At 43.0% G+C, this 18,537-nt stretch overlaps 2 protein-coding genes across 3 annotated transcripts in view; one reads left to right on the forward strand and one right to left on the reverse strand.

Moving 5' to 3' along the window:
- uts2r2 (urotensin-2 receptor 2) overlaps positions 1 to 11,843 on the forward strand; it is a 34,465-nt gene extending 22,622 nt beyond the window's left edge. Inside the window, exon 9 of the mRNA XM_055890490.1 lies at positions 10,686 to 11,843. Coding sequence (XP_055746465.1) covers positions 10,686 to 10,834 — 149 coding nt within the window. The 3' untranslated portion in view covers positions 10,835 to 11,843. The remainder of the gene's footprint in view (positions 1 to 10,685) is intronic.
- Positions 10,185 to 18,025, reverse strand: LOC129829046 (urotensin-2 receptor). 2 transcript variants are annotated; one of them, XM_055890489.1, is made up of 2 exons: positions 16,684 to 18,025; positions 10,185 to 10,854 (listed from the first exon to the last, which is right to left on the reverse strand). In XM_055890489.1, exon 1 carries the CDS (start codon positions 17,814 to 17,816, stop codon positions 16,722 to 16,724), a length of 1,095 nt encoding a protein of 364 aa, XP_055746464.1. In that variant the 5' UTR covers positions 17,817 to 18,025; the 3' UTR covers positions 10,185 to 10,854; positions 16,684 to 16,721. The 2 variants fall into 2 exon arrangements, with proteins under 2 accessions (XP_055746464.1, XP_055746463.1); XM_055890488.1 differs by having other exon boundaries at positions 16,677 to 18,025.
- Positions 18,026 to 18,537: the final 512 nt, after the last annotated feature.

Raw genomic sequence — 18,537 nt, forward strand, 5'->3', positions numbered from 1 at the left:
GACTGTGTCATGAAGAACATGAATGGTTGGAATACTCATTGACCAATTGTGAGGCAAGACTGGAACTATCCATATTATAATTGATTTGATTGAAGCGTTCTCAGATTAGATCATTTTTCTACCGTCTCTTATTGTATCACTAATCCATTGGCTTGATATATAGTCAGGTCCAAAATGATTGGCACCGTTGATAAAGATGAGCAAAGAAAACTATAAAACCAATAATACAAATACTGAGCTATATAGTATTTGACATAATTTTTTGCAAAGTGTATTTTATACTAATACAATTGCTCAGAGTAAGATTTTAATAAATATGTGTACTTAGAAAATTATTTTCTCTCAAAAAGGTGGGGGACAAAATTATTGACTCCCTTGTTTTCAATACCACTGAGCCTTTTTCAAAAATATTTTAGGAGATTGGAGAACACATTGGGAAGGATCTTTGACCATTCCTTCATACAGAATATTTTCAGATCCTTGATTTCTAAGCCAAACCCACCACTGGTGTGCGTGGGAAAATAACTATTTGTCTTTTTTTGTCAGCCAGTGATTGTTAAGCAAATAATTGCTATTTAATAGACAACTTTTTGCATCTCCTGGCTTCCACGCACAGCCTACAAGCCATTGATGCAGACCTTTGGAAATTCAATTTCAAAAGTCTAATAAATCCATTTAATATAGCCTTCACTATCACAATAAATCCATTATTTATTTAAGACCAGTCTAAATAAACATGATACGAAGAAAATGTAGTCTTTTTCGGAAGAACAGAATAGCATATTCTTATGTTAGGCCCTGATATGGCTATGCCATACGGCTGTGGGCTACACTAGTTAATTTAGCAGACAAGATTTGCTTAGAATTCGGAGCCTTTTGTGACCAAAGTGGCCGCTGGGCCCTTGGGCTGAATATAATAATTAGAATTCCCTTTTCCCGGCTGCTGTGTTCCGAAGCGCCTATCGCTCACATGGCTCTCTCAGATATCTCAATTGTTATTAGCAAATGCCTGTCAGGTGATCTGGTCCTTCTCACAGGCATCTCAGTTCCGAAGTAGGCTACAAGTGAAGACAAATGCATCCGGGACGCAACTGCGTGCGTCCCTCATCGAATTCCGAGTTTCATATTGAAGCTGTTAGAAGAACTCTCCACATCTAGCCTACTTTTTGTCAGCCAACAAGATGAATAGGACCAACGAACGGCAAAAGCACTAGCCTCTGTCAATCTACTATCCCCCATAGTACAAAAGTATACATTTTATTGGTCAACATGTCCTACTGTGCAATAAATAAATATTCCAAACATACTCTGGGACAGTTGTGGGAATCGATAGATCCCAAATTAATACAACCACTCGTATAAAAACAACATTTAAAAGCAATTAGGCTGATGCAACCGATCAGAATGTTTATCTTAAGATGTTCATCAACTATTAGGATATTTCTTCACGCGAATGTTCCAAAATGTAATCAATTAGCGGGAAAACACTGTTCTCAAAAGTTACCACATGTGATTATGCATATAATGTTTTTATTATAAAGGTGCTTTTTTTATGGTACAAATGATCTATCCCAAACTTGAAGCTCACGCGCCACCTACAGTGCTATGAAAAAGTATATGTCCCCTTCCTGATTTCTTATTTTTTTGCACATTTGTCACACTTAAATGTGTCAGATCATCAAACAATATTACACAAAGATAACCCAAGTAAAAACAAAATGCGGTTTTTAAGTGATAATTTGATTTATTAAGGGAAAAAAGCTATTCGAACCTTGATGACAAAGTAATTGCCCCCCTTTTTAAATCATGAATTTACTGTGGTTAATCACAATTTATGGAAAGCTGAGTTCAATTTCACTAGCCACACCCAGGCCTGATTACTGCCAGACCTGTTGAATCAAGAAATCACTTAAATAGAACCTGTCTGACAAAGTGAAGCAGGCCAAAAGATCTCAAAAAGCAAGACATCATGCCGCGATCCAAAGAAATTCAGGAACAGATGAGAAACAAAGTAATTAACATATATCAGTCTGGAAAGGGTTACAAAGCCATTTCTAAAGCTTTGGGACTCAAGCGAACCACGGTGAGAGCCATTATCCACAAATGGAGAAAATTTGGAACAGTGGTGAACCTTCCCAGGAGTGGCTGGCCAAAATGACCCCAAGAGCGCAGCGACGACTCATCCAAGAGGTCACAAAAGAACCCACAACAACATCTAAAGAACTGCAGGCCTCTCTTGCCTCAGTTAAGGTCAGTGTTCATGACTCAACCATAAGATTGAGACTGCGCAAAAATGGCATCCATGGCAGAGTTCGAAGGTGAAAACCACTGCTGACCAAAAATAGCATAAATGCTCGTCTCACTTTTGGCAAAAAACATCTTGATGAGCCCCAAGACTATTAGGAAAATGTTCTGTGAACTGACGAGACAAAAGTAGAACTTTTTGGAAGGTGTGCGTCCCGTTACATCTGGCGTAAAAGTAACACAGCATTTCAGAAAAAGAACATCATACCAACAGTCAAATATGATGATGGTGGCGGTAGTGATGGTAGTGGTAGTGTGATGGTCTGGGGCTGCTTTGCTGCTTCAGGACCTGGACGACTTGCTGTGATTGATTGAACCATGAATTCTGCTCTCTACCAAAAAACCCTGAAGGAGAATGTCCGGCCATCAGTTCGTGACCTCAAGCTAAATCCCACGTGGGTTCTGCAGCAGGACAATGATCCAATACACACCAGCAAGTCCACCTCTGAATGGCTTAAAAAAAAAAAATTTTTTTTTTTTGGAGTGGCGTAGTCAAAGTCCGGACTTGAATCCAATTGAGATGCTGTGGCGTGACCTTAAAAAGGCGGTTCATGCTCGAAAACCCTCCAATGTGGCTGAAATTAAAGCAATTCTGCAGAGTGGGCCAAAATTCCTCCACAGCGATGTGGAAGACTAATTGCCAGTTATCACAAACGCTTGATTGCAGTTGTTGCTGCTGAGGGTGGCACAACCAGTTACTAGGTTTAGGGGGCAATTACTTTGTCACATAGGGCCATGAAGGTTCGCATAGCTTTTTTCCCTTAATAAATAAAATCATCACTTAAAAACTGCATTTTGTGTTTACTTTGGTTATCTTTGTGTAATATTAACATTTGTTATGTGCAAAGAAATCAGGAAGGGGGCAAATACTTTTTCACAGCACTGTATGTATGCCAGTTAGGCTCTACACCGGTTGTAAAGCGGTTTAATGTGTTTCAATTTAAGAAGTTTGAAAGATTATTGGAATCTGTGTGTGTAGCCGACAGGTAGGATGGCTGACAATAGTGAAGGTGAACAGGTGGTTACAGGTCAGATGACTGAGAGGAATTGAGGAGACTGAAGCAGGAATTACTTTAACCACAAAGTGGTATATTTAATGGTTAGTTTTTTGTTTGCTGCATAACAAAGGAAACGGAACAACATGTATCAAATCAAATTCATAATCCCAAAGTCAAATCATAATAACAATCATTCTCATTATTAACATAATGAATTAGTTCAGCAATTCAGTTCAATATGAATTCAATATGAAGCATGATTGAGTCAATTAGGATCGTAACCGTTCATCATAATCATAATGCAAATAAATCGATCAATTACTCAATCTATAATCTCAATCGGTTTGATCACAGGGTGATCAATTTTGCAAATAAAAATTACATTTCATACTCCCAGATTTGTCTTATGTACATATCACTTCGTTACATTTGACCATATATCAATGGTTTAATTGTCCCGTGATGATCCGTAGGGCCGTGATGATCCGTAGGGCCGTGATGATCCGTAGGGCCGTGATGATCCGTAGGGCCGTGATGATCCGTAGGGCCGTGATGATCCGTAGGGCCGTGATGATCCGTAGGGCCGTGATGATCCGTAGGGGCGTGGTGATCCGTAGGGCCGTGGTGATCCGTAGGGCCGTGGTGATCCGTAGGGCCGTGGTGATCCGTAGGGCCGTGGTGATCCGCAGGGGCGTGGTGATCCGTAGGGCCGTGGTGATCCGTAGGGCCGTGGTGATCCGCAGGGCCGTGGTGATCCGCAGGGCCGTGGTGATCCGTAGGGCCGTGGTGATCCGCAGGGCCGTGGTGATCCGCAGGGCCGTGGTGATCCGCAGGGCCGTGGTGATCCGCAGGGCCGTGGTGATCCGCAGGGCCGTGGTGATCCGCAGGGCCGTGGTGATCCGCAGGGCCGTGGTGATCCGCAGGGCCGTGGTGATCCGCAGGTCCGTGGTGATCCGCAGGGCCGTGGTGATCCGCAGGGCCGTGGTGATCCGCAGGGCCGTGGTGATCCGTAGGGCCGTGATCATTGTCCATTGATTTAACACAATAGGTTTGAAGCGTGCGCGGCAATCTGCGCTCCGCGATAATAACTATAAACTATAACTGATGGCCCGCTCGCCCGAGCGCAACAGATAGTTCAGATGAAAGATAAATCCACCAAATCTGTTATGTTGATTTGTCGACACACACAATGTCTGGATTAGAAGGCGTTGTGGGAGAGACAGCAGCGAGGTCGGGGTGGTGGCCGTTTCCTCCTTTTTAATGAGTTGAGATCTGTCTGACATTTCCACCCGACCTAATTAAACAACTCTTGCCCAGCTGCGCAAGCGGCCATGAATTAAAGGGCGATTCCACCAACTCCATTGGCCTTTTCCACAGCCACCTTGGGATTTTGTTGAATTCCACACTCCTCATAAAGCTCATCCCTCCACGTCATCTCAGGGAGAGGAATTATCTGGGCAAATGGCCAGATATACGACAGGTTCTTTACCTGGATCTCCCTTGATCTAACACGACCATCGGTCTCAGGCATGGTCTTGGTGATATGGCCCACCACCCAGGAGGCTCAAGGGAGTAGAGGGTCCATTATCATTACTACTTGGCCAGTGTCCAGGCTGGCCATTTCCCTCCTCCCATTTCCCTCTGTGGTCTAGGATTGGTAAGTAATCCCAAATGTATTGGGCCCAGAAATGGTCAGCTAAGAGGCCAAGCGAGAACCGGGCAAATTTCCCAATTTTGGGCACAGTTTCTCCGGCCGCCATTTATGACATTCCATGCAGGCGTATTGGTGCTTGCGAGGGCTCCTCATCCTCCAAGTATCTAGTACTTCCACCTCATCTCCCCATATACTCTCTCTGGCCCGGTGGAGAAGCTTCTCATAACTCTTTATGTGGAGGCTGGTGAGAGGGTGTCTGGAGTCTCAGATAATTGGATGGATAGCATCAGGATCCAAGACATGTGCTTGGCGCAGCCTCCCTCCAACTCTGATCATTCCGAGTATTTGGTCGTACTCTGGGGCAAGTGAGAGAAGACGGCTGTCCTTAGCCACTTCCCTACCGGCTTTCAGAGGTTTTAGCTCCTCAGGGAAGCTGACTGCTTGGGCATGCTGCCGGAGGAGTGTCTCTGCAGTGAGGGAGGTGGGTATGGAAGCCACCCCATCTGAGGTCTGGTTGGTGGCGGTGATCAGATCCTGCAGTGTTTGGGATTGTGCTGGGTCAGGGAGAGCTGTTTGGTCAGGGAGAGATTTCGTAGCATCGGATACTTGGAGGACAAGGAGTCCTTTGCAAGCACCAATACATCTGCATGGAATGTCAGAGATGGCGGGCCGGAGCAACTGTGCTCAAAAATGGTGGACTTGCCCCCTGCTCGCTTGGGCCTCCTCAAACCCACCTTTTGGTCAACAGGAGTAGATTTGGCCAATTTAGTTGTGATACAAGTTGATCAAATATATAGGCCTATGGGCTAGGCTACGTGAGGTGTGCGACTATGATTAAAAAAAGGAGCTTTTTTTTTTGCTGTTTCTTGCCTTACTGCACACATTGGGCATCATCATATTGCCACCCAACAGACTATTCTTAATTTATTGTTGTCTTTACATATACTAAATATTATATGTGTGAAATTAGTTTTGATGATTTAGAATGGACCATTATCATGCATCTGTCTCAGAACAGGGGCAGGGAAAAAAATACATGTCATCTATGCACTTAACGTAAACTCACTCCCTTTTGTACATCGCCTTGGTCCGTACAATTGACCTTATTTTAGTGCCCAAAAAACGTACTTCCTCCAGATCAACTGTAATGTCAATACCATTGTAAAGCACACTTTCTCCACTTTCCACCTAAATCCATGCCGAGACCTCCACGCTGCCCGTTTCTGCATGATTCAAGAAGGCAATGAGCTCCGTCGGGTCTTTTTAAAAATGGCGGGTGGGGAAGCGAAATTAATGCATGATAGTGAGAAGGAGAGATGTCGTGTGGTAAAACTGCTTTTTTTCACTCTATCTGTCCAACTTATCACCTTATCGCCTCTAAAATGTAAATAAAACACTATAAAGAGTATATATAATGTGTCTTTACATACCTATTTGAAGGTTTGTGTCGAATTTGAATTGGGTTTTTAGGGCGGTGCTAAAGTGATCTTAGAAGCAAACAGCGGCTTTGAGAGTGACGATCGCTTACAGTGATGACGCAAAAAATGACTAGATATCCCCCCCTTACCGCCGTCACTGTCCATTTCTTGTTTTTAAACGATGAGAGAAGTGCTACACCTGGTGGAGAGAGATTGTAAGACAGAAATAGTTGCTTTATGCGTGCTGTACGTTACGGCATGACACGTCACGATGTAACGGAGGGTCAGTTTTTTTCAACTTTTCTCCAATACTATAGAGCCATTACCATGTCGATCAACGCTTGAATAGAAACGTAGTTCACACCCCAGATTTTGAAGTCAACACAGTCGCTACAGTTCCATTCGTTTTCTTTGTAGCCTCGTTTCAATTTCGCGGTTGCGCACATTTTGTACGGAATGGGGTGAGTTCACGTTAAATAGCGAATGGAGGATGCTTTTGCCAAGGTTCATTTTCATTCTAGCCAGGTAGGCTATACTCCTATTGTAAAGCGAAGCAATGTGTGAAGCGAAGGAATGGTCTATTAGGAAAGGTGAGAAATAAATATAGTAGGCCTAGCCTATAGAAAGTGGATGGGATCCTCTTTTTAATACAGGCAATCTCAACTTTCTCACGCAATTGCATAGCCTATTGAAATGTTGCGCAACATGAGCTCATGGGCACTCATGAAGTGTTTGATTTGATTTTCGATTATATTTGCATTAATGTCTGAGTGATTAGAGGGACAATAGAGAGCGGAGTACCAGGCCGTTAGCAAGTTTGGTACGCTACTAATTACCATCAGCAGCATCAGAGCTTGGAGAAGCCTAGTTACCGTGACTGAACGGTCACGGAGAATTTGAATGCGGTCATGACTCGTGACCATCGGTGTGGCAGTAATACGGTCACCATAACAGCCCTAATTGGCACTTGGATTCAAACCGGTGCTTGGATTTGAACCAATGGTCGGATGACATGAAAATAGAGCTCTTTGGCCATGCACACCAGTGGTGGGGTTGGTGTCGAAAGAAAGATGGTGGAAAAGAACCCCATATCTACTGTAAAATATGGGGGTAGATCTTTGATGTTATGTGGTTATTTTGCTCACGCTGGTCCTGAGGCCCAAAATCCACAAAAAAATGGTTAGTTAAACACAAAATCATTATTTTGCAATGGGCATCTGTCTCTGAACTTGAACCCCATTGAATACGTGGTTTAAATTGAAGAGGGAAGTCCTTAAGCTCAGACAAAGGAAACCAAGAATCTGGAAATATTATTTTTGGAGGAATGGTCTAAGATCCCTCCCAAAGTGTTCTTCAGTCTCATAAAACATTTTAGAAAAAGGCTGTGTCTTTATACTTGCAAGGTGAGGTATTGAAAACACAGGCAATAATTTTGACCCCTGTCTTTTTGAGTAGAAAATATGAAATCTCTTTCTCTGGGCAATTGTATTAGTATAAAATTTAATAATTTCCTTTTTTTTGTTGCATACAATATAGCTCAGTATTTGTATTTTTTTTTTTTTTGTCTTTTTTGCTCATCTTTATCAAGGGTGTCAATCATTTTGAAATTGACTGTAGTAGCTGACATTCACATTATCAACAATAGTGCCTTTTCATAATAAACGTTTCAAATATTTTACATTTCCCAGGCTTGAGAAGGATTATTCTCAAATGAAGTGTTCTTTACCATTATCTATGACTAATACCATTAATGTATTATTACCTGAAATACCCTCCTTTTCAGTGAAGGGAAAAGCAACAGTTTGTCTATTATAGCTCTTGTCATTTCCGCTAGCGCTCTCTCTGTCTTTTGTTTAGCTGTCACCTTACCGTTTCTCTCCTTTTTCCCTTTGTCTAGTTTTTCAAAGTGTAAATTCTATTAACGCCTCCCGTTGATTTCCCCTGCCATCCTCTGCTATCAGACAGCTAGGGGGACTTATATAAATCAGACACAACTTTCCTCCCAGATAATGCTCTATAAAAAAAACAGACAACAATTCCAGCTTTATATTTAAATGGTAATGACAAAACCACTCACACAATAAAAAAACAATCATAAGGATCTGCCCTAGAAAGACGCCTTGCTATTGCAGTTGGGCGTAATACTGAAGGCTTATTGGAACAGCAGTGTGTAGCAAAAATGGTGTAGAAGTGGATATACTTTTTAAGGAGCTTTTGAATCCTTTTACTTTGTCCTGCAGCTACTTTTTATTAGCTGACCTAGCCAATCTCAACAGTCATGTCTAGTAAAAAAAAGCTGGCCTTAGACGCTAGAACTTGGTTGCCTGGCTACCCATCCTTATCGATCGAATCGCTGAGGAGTTTGTTTTGTACACCGCCCCTCATTTTGAAGTCACACACACGAGTTTCAGACCGAATGGATGTAGCAATCGATAGCAGCGACGGAATTTATTTCAGGGTGAGTCGTCAGGCAAAGAACTTGGGGATACAACCAATGATTCATATATACACTATATGTCTGACAGCTGGCGGTGCTTTGAAGCCACCGCACCTCCATATTGGCACCCCCACTGTTGTAAGAAATATTTTGGTAGCTATAGAAATGCATTTATTACTGTCAACATTATATATATATATATATATATATATATATATATATAAACACACAAAGATTTTCCTTTAGGTATAATGTAAAGTTATATTGTTACTGTCCCCACTGCACTCCATTCATTCCTATGGAGGACTGCTCCTTCTAGGGAGTGCCAAAATGGCTGACCGGTGGCTTCAAAGTCTCTTATTGGCCAATGCGTAGCATCAGAAATCCAGGGTTTGTGTACTTGCTCTCACCTTGTCGGTTCTTTTGTATATATCTGGCTCCGCTCCAACTCTTTTCCTATACCATCTTTTACCTAGCCCATGTCTCCTTGTCCTCTCAACCCGTATCAGCGATTTCTCTCCCTTCCCTTATAACTCACTATTTCTTCCATCCCTCTTTCCTCACAGCAATTTTGAAATCAGATTTTTAACAACCACAGTGTTAAATGTAACACTTTCTTAGTGTGTATATGTGACCCACTGAAAAAAGGTGTTAAACTAACACCCCCAGAGTGTTGGGTCCCTAAAACCGTGGTTGTTTCAAATTCTGACTTAAAGTAACACTTTATTAGACTTGATGCTGTTACACTTTCTCAGTGAATAACCATGTAGTGTCACAGTAATTTGTTTGGGTGTTTTTAACACTATAGGGTGTAAAGCCATATAGCATATTTCCCAGAGTGCCTTTTGACTGGATGTTAGTTATCCACCCATGACTGTGTTTGTTAGTGACAGAGACATGGTTGTTGCATTAATTAACTTCCAGTGCTGACATCTTCACCAAGTGACTGCCTAAGTAAATGTTTTTGAATGAATAGTTATGGCCTAGTTTTCCTTAACAATATGGTCTTAAAGTCCAGGCTCATGGGCCACATCAGACCTGCAAGTCACAATATGCTGGCTTTCAAAGTTTTAACTGCCTTGTTCAGGGGCAGAACGACCGATTTTTAACCTTGTCGGCTCGGGGATTCGATCTAGCAACCTTTCGGTTACTGGCCCAACGCGCCAACCACTAGGCTACCTGCCGCCCCAAAGTGATGTGAAATTCCTATTGGAATCCAGCCAAAGGGAGGATATTCAACAATTTTATCACCTACAACCTGCATTCAAAACTGCTATGGTAAAGAACTTGATAAATAAGACTACCTAAACCATGTAAACTGGAACAACCATCTCAGTAATAGGTGCAATAAGTCCAACCACATACACATTGGATAAGTTTAGAACAATTTCCGTTATTTATCTTTGTATAGCATAAGATCAATTAATCAATCAATGTTCATGCAGAAACATAGATGTTAAAACAATCTATTCTGAAAATCCACCAGCAACAAACAAAGCACTCAGAGTTAACGGAAACTAACTCCACACAGTTGAGTAACAACAACACAGTGTTGATTCCACTGTGATTCAAATAACACTGCAGATAGCGTCAGTTTCAATCCCACTGGTGTTAACCCCACTAGAATCAACACTCAGATATAACACTCAACACTTTTTACCTCAACACCGATATTTGAACACTTGTACATTCTCTGTGCTCTCCCTCTGTTTAACCCCCAATCTTCTCTTATCTCCCTCCAAGGTGTGATGATCACCACCCCATATCGATCCCCTCTTATCCCTCATCCCTAACCTCCCTTCCTCTCTCCCTCTCCAGGGTCAGAGAGACGTTAACCCATCTCTTTTCTGACCCCTCTTTCTCTTCTCTTCCAGGGCGAGTATCGTTCTTTTCCTCAGGGTCGGAAAACCTTCACCGCGTAGAGCAGGTCTCGTGGGGAACGCGCTACGCCATCACAGTCTCCTTCACCTGTGACCCCGCCCACGCCATTTCAGACCCCGCCATGCCCATTACCTCTGTGTGACAGTGTTGCCTGGAGGACTCCTGCAACACAGAGATGGGAGAGGAAAGGGAAGGAGAGAAAAGGCGTGGTGAGGAGAGAAAAGAGGGGGCAGATATGTGATTTTCCCTGGTAATTCAGCAACACCTGAAATAATATTTTCTATATCAGCATCTTATACTTAAACAGAAATGAATGCTTTTTACTTTTCTATGTGGTGCTGATCACATCACTGATGGTAGAGGCAAGGAGAAGGACAAAGGATAATACACACTGGTCTAAGATCAGTTTTATCAGTGCCAAAGTAAACAGGGTGTACTGCTTTCTGACAATAAGATTCCACTTACTACACGGTATGTTCTTCACAATCTAAATTACGTGATTTAAAAGTAAATTGTTTTGATACAATGTTTTGCCTTTTTTCTTTTCTTTGTCACATTTCCATTCCGTGGTTATCTCTATACTGATTGTGTTGCAGAATGGGTCAAATGTAGTCCGGGTACCAGTCTCTTCAGCTACCATTCCACTCCTCGCCACTCCTCCTTGGCAATGACAAAGAGTGTCAAGGTGTGGAATGTTAGCTAAATAGACCGGTACTTAGGCTAGGTCAAATGCCTGTGCCCTCTATTTCTATCTAATTTCAACTTTGCCTTGTTTATTCCTCTCTTTGTTTCTCTTTCAATATTTGTGCACCAATGGTTTCTGCTCCACTAGAAACTGAATGGCTCAAAGCACAAACAGGTCTCAGAGAAATTGGTTTTGAAGAGGTGGAGTGGTGGTATTTGTACACCTCTTGACAACTTTCCTATTCCCTCATGTGAAAGTATCAACCTGTTGAAGCACCAAAGGGCACTTCCATGCCATTCACTCTCACTTACATAGGGAATGTGACAATGTGTTTTCTTCTGAGAAGAAACCCCACAGTTGAAAAGTAATTCGTATTTTTATGTGTCAAGCTTTATCATTTGATCAAATGGGATATTATTTGAAGATTGTCTGTGGGATTTGGAAGAAATAAAAGAACCCGAAGTAACCTAGTTTTGGACAACAAAATCATTGAAGGGGAGTGAACGAGTGCAGAATTGGGCTTATGTGTAACGGCTTTCGTTGGTGGAAGGAGAGGAGGACCAAAATGCAGCGTGGTACATATCCATAATATAATTTAATCGAGAATGAATACAAAATAACAAGAGAATAAATGAAAACCGAAACAGTCCCGTATGGTGCACACACTAAACAGGAGACAATCACCCACAAAACACAATAGAAAACAGGCTACCTAAATATGGCTCCCAATCAGAGACAACGACTGACACCTGCCTCTGATTGAGAACCATACTAGGCCAAACACATAGAAATATAAATACAGAACACAACATAGAATGCCCACCCCAACTCACGCCCTGACCAAACTAAAATAAAGACATAAAAAAGGAACTAAGGTCAGAATGTGACAGTATGACTTAGAAAGTCGTGGCATCACCTCACCACCCCTGGCTGTCTGAAACACACTAAGCCCGTTAGGAAGTCATTGTACGAGCCTTTAGCCATTTTACGCCCTGATACTCAGGATAAGGCACGGTGTTTCCAATTTCTAGCTAAGGACATGGTCCATGCATCCGCTTATGAAGCCTGCTTCCGTAAATGAACTGGGAGGATGCTCATGGCATCCATACCGTGACAAATGCATTTTTATTCTTAACCTCTATCCACTTACTCCCAAACAATTAGAAATAAAATATTATTGGTAGAAAATGAATGAGCGTGTTCCCCCATGTAGCATGTATAGTGTTTATTTTGTACAAAACATTAAGAACACCTTCCTAATATTGAGTTGCATTCTCTTGCCCTCAGAGCAGCCTCAATTTGTCGGGGCATGGACTCTACAAGGTGTTGAAAGCGTTTCACAGGGATGCTGGCCCATGTTGACTCCAATGCTTCCCACATTTAAAGGGTGAATGGGCAAGACAAAAGTGTAGATGAAGGGGAGGAGATGGGTTGAAGAAGGATTTTTAAACCTCAAGACAATTGAGACGTGTGCCATTTAGAGGGTGAAGGGGCAAGACAAAATATTTACAGTAAGTGCCTTTGAATGGGGTATGGTAGTATGAGCCAGGCTCACCAGTTTGAGTGTGTAAAGAACTGTAGCGCTGCTGGGTTTTTCACGTTCAACAGTTTCCCATGTGTATCAAGAATGGTCCACCACCCAAAGGACATCCAGCCAACTTGACACACAGGAAACTGTTGAGCGTGGAAAACCCAGCAGCGTTGCAGATCTTGACACAAACCGGTGCACCTGTCACCTACTACGACATCCTGTTCAAAGGCACTGCAATATTTTGTCTTGCCCATTCACCCTCTGAATGTCACACATACACAATCAATGTCTCAATTGTCTCAAGGTTTAAAAATCCTTCTTTAACCTGTCTCCTCCACTTCATCTACACTGATTGAAGTGAATTTAACAGGTGAAATCAATAAGGGATCATAGCTTTCACCTGGATTCACCTGGTCAGTCTATGTCATGGAAAGAGCAGGTGTTCATAATGTTTTGTACACTCAGTGTATATTTCAATTGCCAATGCATTGATTATCAACTGACTTTTGTCACAGAATGACAATTGAGTTGGTTCGATTCTGTGGTTGTGGGAGGGAACCACATTACATATCGGAGCAGGGGTTGTGGCTTCTTCTCCTCGTCTCTTCTCCTTTGTACACACTAATTCACAATAAGGCATCGCCATATTGCTTTCACCTGTGCTGTTTTTTTTTCAGTGTTGGCGAAGGAAAGATGTATGAAAGATGTAGCCCTAGGGACTGTTATCTGTTGGGTATCAGAAGGCCGGCACACAGGACCAGTAGGCCTTGTAATCCGTGCCAGTGAGTTGGCAGAGTTTAAATCCTATTATGTCTTTACCTGATCTTTAAAGCCTCAGTCAACTCCATGTCGGTCAGTTTATTTCATCCTCAATCAAATCAGTCTTTTTGGACATCAGATGCATATTAATAATTGAGTCTGTTGTCAGGAAGCCATGTTGAAAACATCAATAAAGTGATGATTGAAAAGAACAGCATGCCTTGAGCTATTGTAATGCATGACAAGTCTTGTTCGGGTCTGTGTATGTTCTGTCCATTTGTTTTAGCTTCAGTATCTGCTACACACAGAACTAAATCCCTCCTGACAGTTCTGTCTGTAGGGGGAAAATTAGTTGTGAGTGAGCCCAGTAGCTTATCTTTAGTGAGGATAGAAATGAACTTTTCAGAAGTGCATGTGAGTAGAAGTGTGTTACCTAGATCTCCTCCTCAGGCACTTCATATGGGGGCTGTTACACAGCTTTCATCTTTGAGGAGAGAAGGATGAGGAGGAGGAGGAGAAGAAAGGGATGAGGAGGAGTGGGAGGGAGGATGGAAGGGTGTGAAATTAGGAGAGACGGGAGGTAGAAACAGCAGAATGGAACACACACGATGGAGCACACATGTAAAATAAACTGTGCAAGAAACAGTGGAAAGTCTGGAGTTACATGTTTTGGTGAGGTGCTGTGCATAAGAATTCTGGTTCACACTGGGGGATGTGTTTCATTCAAAGCTGTTGGACCGATCTTTTGGGTAACAAAAACAGATTAGGAGACCATAGAGAGAAAAACGGCTACCACGTTGAAACACAGGAAACCTGTGGGATTCAAGGCACTCTTGTTTGTGTGTATTGAAAATCATTTGGGATTTCTTCAAGAAATAGTTCAATGGGTCCCCCCCACAGGCACTCCGATCAATACCAAGAAAATACAGGCTTTATAAACTCCAACTTTTTTCCACCTCCTTTAGATAAGAGTGCCTTGAACAAGTTCTGACTATTCAAAGAGGACCTGGTAGGACCTAGTCTCAACTCCAAAGCGACACAGCCTACTAGCCTACGCACACACGATCACCCTCCTGTATCAGTTGTCCACATTGCTGATCTCTTCTGATCATATCATTTTTTCATTGTAAAATATAAAATGAATTGGTAGATTTAGCTGAACACTGTCTTCTGCTTCCTCACTATTAAAGAAGTTCCCTAGTTAAAAATGGCCCATGAAGACTTTATTGCGGTTACTTGATGCAAATGGAAAGTGAAGGTCCAGTGCCATTTACTTAATTTTCCTAACATGTCCTCCCTTGTTAAAACAAACTTCAAACTGTAAAACCTCCAATTGTCTCTCATTCCTGCTCCACGTACGTAACGGGCATAGTCCAGTGCCTGTTGGAGCGCTCTGAGTAATACAAGCCTTCATTGGCTGATAAAACGCAGCCTGGTGTTTACACTTGATGCGGCTGCGTTGCGTTATAATTTCCTTAAACTGCCTATTTACCCTCCTCCGCCTAGGAAAAAAACAGATGGGGATAGGAATCCGCTCGGCTCTGCTCAGTTCCACACATGCTGTGCATTCCAAATGGCATCCTATAGGCCTTGGTCAAAAGTAGTGCACTATATCGGGAAAAGTGTGCCATTTTAGACCCAGAATGCAATCTGAGAGTATGATGAACATCAGAGAGAAATATTCAACAAGGCTCCGGTGTTATCTACTGGAGTAATGTATTATTATCTGGGACTAATTAGGAGAGAGAGAGAGAGAGAGAGAGGTACACCGTCTAAGCTTTTTCACTGGCAAATGTCAATGTTACGGATATGTGCAGGCCACCTGGGACTTGGTGTGTGCCCGGGTGCGTGTGTGTGTGAAAGGAAGTGTAGAAAACCAATTTCCTGCCATTTGGCTGTGTTTTATCTGCGTGGGTGAGAGGTGAGTTTGAGGAGGTGGAGATGTGAAGGCAGATGGAGGTCTGACGTGACACTGATACGGTTCCCGTTGGAGCAGATTAGACTAAACAAGCTTCTGCCCAGCACAGGAGGCCATCTTAATCATCGTTATAGACTCTACATAAAACATGAGGGCTGATTTAGCAATTGTTCATTAGTCACCAAGAGGACAGCACAACCGGAACAGACATTCCTGTCCAAAATAACAAATAGATAATTGTATCTGTATCAAACTATGATATTGATCCAGTCTGATCAATTCTGGATCACACACTGATAGGGTTCCATTGATGATCAATGAAACACTGATATATGATCAGGATGAATGAGAATTGTGGTGACTTTGTTACTTGTAGAAGGCCCGATGTAAACAAACCAAGCTAATAGCAGAGATTTCAGCACCATGGCCAGCGGTCATACTGGTGTTCCAAAGTTCTGACCGTCAGCACCACATGACAGTAGATAGCAACCATCACTCAGGTACTTGTACTGAAGAAACTCTGCACTCGGAGGAGAAAGACAGGAAGGCCTACACAGTTTCCTCACCTCAGTGCAAATGAAGGAGAGGAAAGTATATTTTTGACTATTGAGATAACCCATTCTTCTCAGCCAGACGGTGACAAACCAGGGAAGAGATGCTTTTACTGTGTAACCTTCACATCTGTCTGCTATATTTTCCACCTCCATGGTGTATCTTCCTCCCGCCTGCTGTGGTATTCAGTGAAAGTAGTTATTAGAGACTACCTGCCATTCACTGTAGCCACGGATGCTCAACACTGAAAGACAGCAGGTGGGAGTCAGGTAGATTATACAAGTGTAGTAGAATATAGCACAGGAGACTCAGAGTCAAACAGAAGTAAAACCAGTTTCTCCTCCACACACTTCATCGCTCTGCAATGAATTGAAACTAGACCTGATTGACCTGTCCACTGTTAAGTCATACCTAACTTGAGGGATAGGAAGAAGGAAGGAAGGATAATACAATAATAATATACCAAGCCATATGACAATGTATATCTTAGCAAACTACTTTTGTGCATTTGACAGATGCGTAAAAGGGATAATGATTACCTGTTACCTGTTGCAGTTCCAAAATCACTCTCTCTTTGCACGGGCTCACTGTCCCTGCAGAGTCCCCATCACCAGCGTCTCCGAGTTAAACTCAAACTGATTCGAGGAGGATGCCGACTTCCCGCAGGAATACAAGCTGGGAGTGCGCTGCTTAAAAGACGAGGTGTAGCGGTAGAAGCTCTTGTGTCTGTTCTTCAGGTACTCCCTGTAGTTCTTGGTGAGGAGGGTGTAGAGGAAGGGGTTAATGCAGCTGTTGCTGTATGTGAGACAGGCCACCAGGTAGTTAATACAGGTGTGTGTGTGAGATGCCAGGCCTAACGGTTTGTGCTGGTACAACGGGAACAGTTGCCATATCCAGAATGGCAGGAAACACGCCCAGAACACCAGAACTATAGTGAAAATCATTACCAAGACTTTCTGCTTCGGGGAGCGCTTGTTCCTTTTGTTGATGACCGAGTTCTTCTGGGACTCTAAATAAGTCCGGGCTAACTTCGTATACAAATAGCCGATAATCAACCCAGGTGCCATGATGCTCGTGCCAAACAAAACGGTCAGGTAGATCTTATACGCCCGGGGCGCCCAGGTGGGCGCGCACATCCTCTTCACCCCCCCGTTGGGCGCGCTCTTGGTGGTCTCTGTGACCATGACCATCATGGGTAAGGTGAGGACCAGGGAGAGCAGCCATACCCCCCAGGCCAGGGCTTTGCGGTAGCTCTTGGAGCGCCGTACCGTGTCAAGGGGCTTGGTGACGGCCAGGTAGCGCTCCGTGCACATCACAGTGAGGGTAAATATGCTGGCGTGCATGGTGAGCAGGTCCAGGCTGAGGAGGATGCGGCAGCCCACATCTCCGAAGTACCAGTCCTTGAGGAAGTAGGTGCACACCACGAACGGGATTGTGGAGAGGTACAAGAGGTCCGCTAGCGCTAGGTTAATAATGGAGATGTACATGGAGGTGGCGAAGCGGATAGAATGACACATCACTACTAGAGTGTACACATTCCCCGACACGCCGACTATGTAGACGACCGACAACAAGGTCCCGAAAGTGGAGGTGATAACCAGCTCGTCCACGCTGCTCCCGGAGCCGCTGTTTGAAGCTGGCGGACTGACATTATGGTTAACAGTCTTGTTGTGGTTCATCGCACTGTCTGTGTGGAGCCTCTCTGGTGTCGTTCCGTTTTTGTTCCGATGTATTGTTTATGGTGAAGAAGTTCTGAAAGATGCAGCGAGATTTAGTTGGTCACTGGTCAGTGAAGCGCACCAGTGCAGGTTGTGTGTCGACTTTAGCGATATCTGTCTGCGCGCGCTGCCGCTGCTCCTCTCCGCTTCTCCTGACGTCAGTCACTGAACTCTTCCCCAGTCACACTCTCAGGGATCTTGCATAACATATACAAACATAACACTATAAACAGTACACTATATTTAATTAATTCTGAATTTACTCATGAACTATTTCATTTTGAGCTGTGACAAAATAACTCACATACCAAACAAGAAGGACTGAGAGAAATAAGGTGCGTTTCTTACATTATTTTTTTTTGCAGGCAAAGTAAATTGTTTAACGAAGATTGAGTATGGATTTCCTACAGATTAATATGTTAATTTGAAAATGGTAGAATTCCCGTTATTTCAATAAAAGAGAGCGGGACACTTTTACGCACGTACATTCGGGGTAATTATTAACAGTGACTTGTCTCTATCGTTCATTTGATATTCAGGGTGTCCCTTTACTGAAGATCAGGCTGGCAAACTTAGTAATAGAATATCATAAAAAGGGTATAGTGATATTCATCTTTCTCACCTGGACCTACACACGCGTAGGTATTAGGAAAAATCAAACGTTCCTGCTTCTGGCACAAAA

This window comes from Salvelinus fontinalis, chromosome 30, assembly GCF_029448725.1.
Source record: "Salvelinus fontinalis isolate EN_2023a chromosome 30, ASM2944872v1, whole genome shotgun sequence".
NCBI lineage: Eukaryota > Metazoa > Chordata > Actinopteri > Salmoniformes > Salmonidae > Salvelinus > Salvelinus fontinalis.

Coding starts and splice junctions, on each gene's coding strand:
- LOC129829046 (XM_055890489.1), bottom strand. CDS start 17,816: ATGAACCACAACAAGACTGTTAACCATAATGTCAGTCCGCCAGCTTCA.